Genomic DNA, 2911 nt, shown 5'->3' with positions numbered 1-2911 from the left:
GTACGATTTCCACTGAATTGTTTCTACACAAGACAAAGGTAGGGCACGCACAGTTACCTTTTTTTGTTGTAAAGAGTATATATATATATATATATTATTATTATTATTATTATTATTATTATAGAAGTGAAGGGAACTCCGGGAACATTTCTTTATTATTATTGTTTTTTTTTTGCTTCGGGCCATTACTATAGAGGGTAGCTGGCCCTTTAAGGCATAAAAAAATCAAAGGAGAACGCAAACTTAAAACAACTGATATTCATAGCAACCTACTTGACAGGAAATTGTACAAGGGATTAAATGGGGAGAAACCGAAAACGTGGCATAGTGAAGTCATCCAAGTTCAAGACTTCTATTTGCACGTTTCACATAAATCCCACCGGATGTCCCTTTGGAGATCGTTGCGCATTCGCTCACGGTGCCGAAGAGCTGCGCAGCGAAGTTGAGAACACTAAGAAAAAGAATAATCGAAGATATACAACGTTGAACAGCGATGCTGGCTCTGGTAATGAACTTGTGGCGAGGTGTGGCGGTGTTGCGCTATCGTGTGGCGAGACTCAGCTTTTCGGGATCGCCAGCAAAGAAACGTCCTTGTCCATGAGGAGTAAACGGAGAGACTTCACTGAAGTTGTCAGTTGGGGAGATTTTGCTTTGAAAGGCACAATATCAGCACCTGCGAAACCAGAGAAGGGTAATGCTGCGACAAAGAACTTTGCGTCTGTGAACAATGCCGCGAAGAAAAGGAATTTTATGCCTCAAACCGAAGTTTGCAGGGAAATGTGTTCAAAAAACCAATGCTGTACAGATATAAACAAACATGGAAAGTCAAAGATAGTTGGGACACAAGAAACTAAGGCAAGTGCTTCAGGGGAAATATATTCTACCAGCAACTCTCTCTTTCCTAGTAGTATGGGGAAGATGGACGGTTTGACGCAGTATCCTTATTTACCCCCTGGCGCGTTGTTGTTGCCATATTTGGGAACCATACCAAATTTTGGCTCTACCCCTTCTTCTCATCCGGGGGCCGCTTACGTCATGTGCGTTGCCGCGGATGGAAGTCAGGGAAATAGTGTTCCCTGCTTGCTTCCCCTTACTACATCCTCGGTTACCGAAATGAAAGATCTGATAACTCTCACCGATACATCCTTTATTCCTTATGTCGCGTTGCCTGAAGCCAACTGTAGCAATAACGTTACAGATGGTGGCAATCAGCATGATTATCCCTCTTCTGCCTCTAATACTGTCTTTCCGAGAATGATGCCTGTACCGTTAACGTCATTCTCTAGAATTATTCCGACTAACACCTTTCCCTTGTATAAGGGACAAGAGCGGCCTAATGTTTCGGGAGTTGGGACATGCTCATCATCAATGCCTAAGCGGGGATTTTTCGGGAACGATAAGAACAATAATAAGGATGACGATGCTGACAGTAAGAAGGACTGTATCATTTCTCTCTCGTCTCACGTTTCTGCTATGAAGACAAATGTGGACGATGAGACAATGGGGTTCACAGGAGTGCCGGAGTGGAATTAACATGTAGAGCGTTGGCCCCAAAGCCAGAACGAGGCGTTCGACGCACCACGTCCTGAAAAGGAGATGCGTTGAACCTCAGATAAAAAGCCTGACACATGTTTTTGCCAAGTTGTTGAATCACAACCCGTCGAGGTGAGCTTCCAAGGATGTTTTCCAATGTCTCTTGAAGTTGCAACGAGTGGGTCTTCAAATAATATTATTGCTTTTACGAACATGGTGAAAACAAATGTTTATGATGCTGCCACCAAAATGCAGAAATAAGTATAAGCTCTCAGAAAGAGAGATTATAATATGTACATAGGGAGAGGTACTAGGGTTTAATTCATGCCACAATCAAGGAATGAATTCCGCGTCAGAGGTGTTTAATGGACCTGAAAAGGATTTGAATACTGATAATTGGGAAACCTGCAATACCACTGCTAGCACTAGCAAGAATGGGTTCACCAAGAGTGAGGGATTTCCACAGACGAACTTTTGTTCCGGTTGTAGGCAGTGTATGCCTCACTTGTTTCCCGAGCGTCGCGTAGTTGTGTCTACTCTATCTCATGCTTCATGTTTAGCAGCGGGAAAGATAGTCTTTCAGCATTCCACGGCATCAATTTTTTTTTTGCTTTCCAAGGTTATGATTGAACTGACACCACTTCTCTCTGCCAAAACCAAAACAGCTACCATGCAAGCTTTTCTGGTTACTGCAGCGAAGTTCTGGCGATGCGGGAGTGTTATTGACTTGTGTTTAGTGTCACACTGCACCCGTTACTATTGTGTACAAACACCTCTGTTCCTACCTTTCCCTCCCCCTATTTTATTTATTGATTTTGCTTGAGTCATCAGTATGTGGAAAGGTAAACTAAACGAGCGCAATTTTATTTGATTTTTTTGCGAATTCCTTTCTCTGTGCTTTGCGGCTGGTAACCAGCCCAAATGGACAGTAAAGAAGTAGGCCCCACTAGAAATGAACTGCATACCATTTTTTTTCCGAATTGATATGTTGTTGAATACTTCTCTGCATTGCCTTCCGCATTTTTATTTCCACCTTAGGAAGCAACAGCAATGAGCTAAGCCTGATGGTATAAAAGTGAAATTGGCGGTGCCGATCTTTTTTTTCCTTTTTTTAAAAATGTTTTTGTGCTCTCTCTCTGTGTAGAGAGGCTTTTTTTTAGTTTTTACTGTTGCGACACCAAACTGTAACGTACAGGACAAGACTGCAATAGAGGGGGAGAAAATATTGAATAAACCAGCAGCAACAACGGCAAAGAGCAATGAACGGAGTCCATTTCTTCCTGCTTTACTATGTATATTTGGGACAGTGTGAAAACGGCAAAGGAGAGAGGGAAGAAGGCGGCGGACTTTTTTTTCTAATTGTGCTTTTATCCGTGCA

At 42.5% G+C, this 2911-nt stretch overlaps 1 protein-coding gene across 1 annotated transcript, besides 1 other annotated feature; it reads left to right on the top strand.

Moving 5' to 3' along the window:
• Positions 1-92: 92 nt before the first annotated feature.
• Positions 93-122: a microsatellite.
• A 178-nt stretch (positions 123-300) lies between these two features.
• On the top strand, positions 301-1533 carry Tco025E_09786 (uncharacterized protein; the record flags this gene model as incomplete). Its single annotated transcript, XM_029376593.1, has 1 exon — positions 301-1533. The coding sequence occupies one exon, from the start codon at positions 301-303 to the stop codon at positions 1531-1533; it is 1233 nt and encodes a 410-aa protein (XP_029223274.1).
• Positions 1534-2911: the final 1378 nt, after the last annotated feature.

This window comes from Trypanosoma conorhini, assembly GCF_003719485.1.
Source record: "Trypanosoma conorhini strain 025E chromosome Unknown Tco_14.4_contig_01285, whole genome shotgun sequence".
NCBI lineage: Eukaryota > Euglenozoa > Kinetoplastea > Trypanosomatida > Trypanosomatidae > Trypanosoma > Trypanosoma conorhini.
Note: the sequence above shows the minus strand (reverse complement) of the source record. Positions and strands in the feature narration are given on the sequence as shown.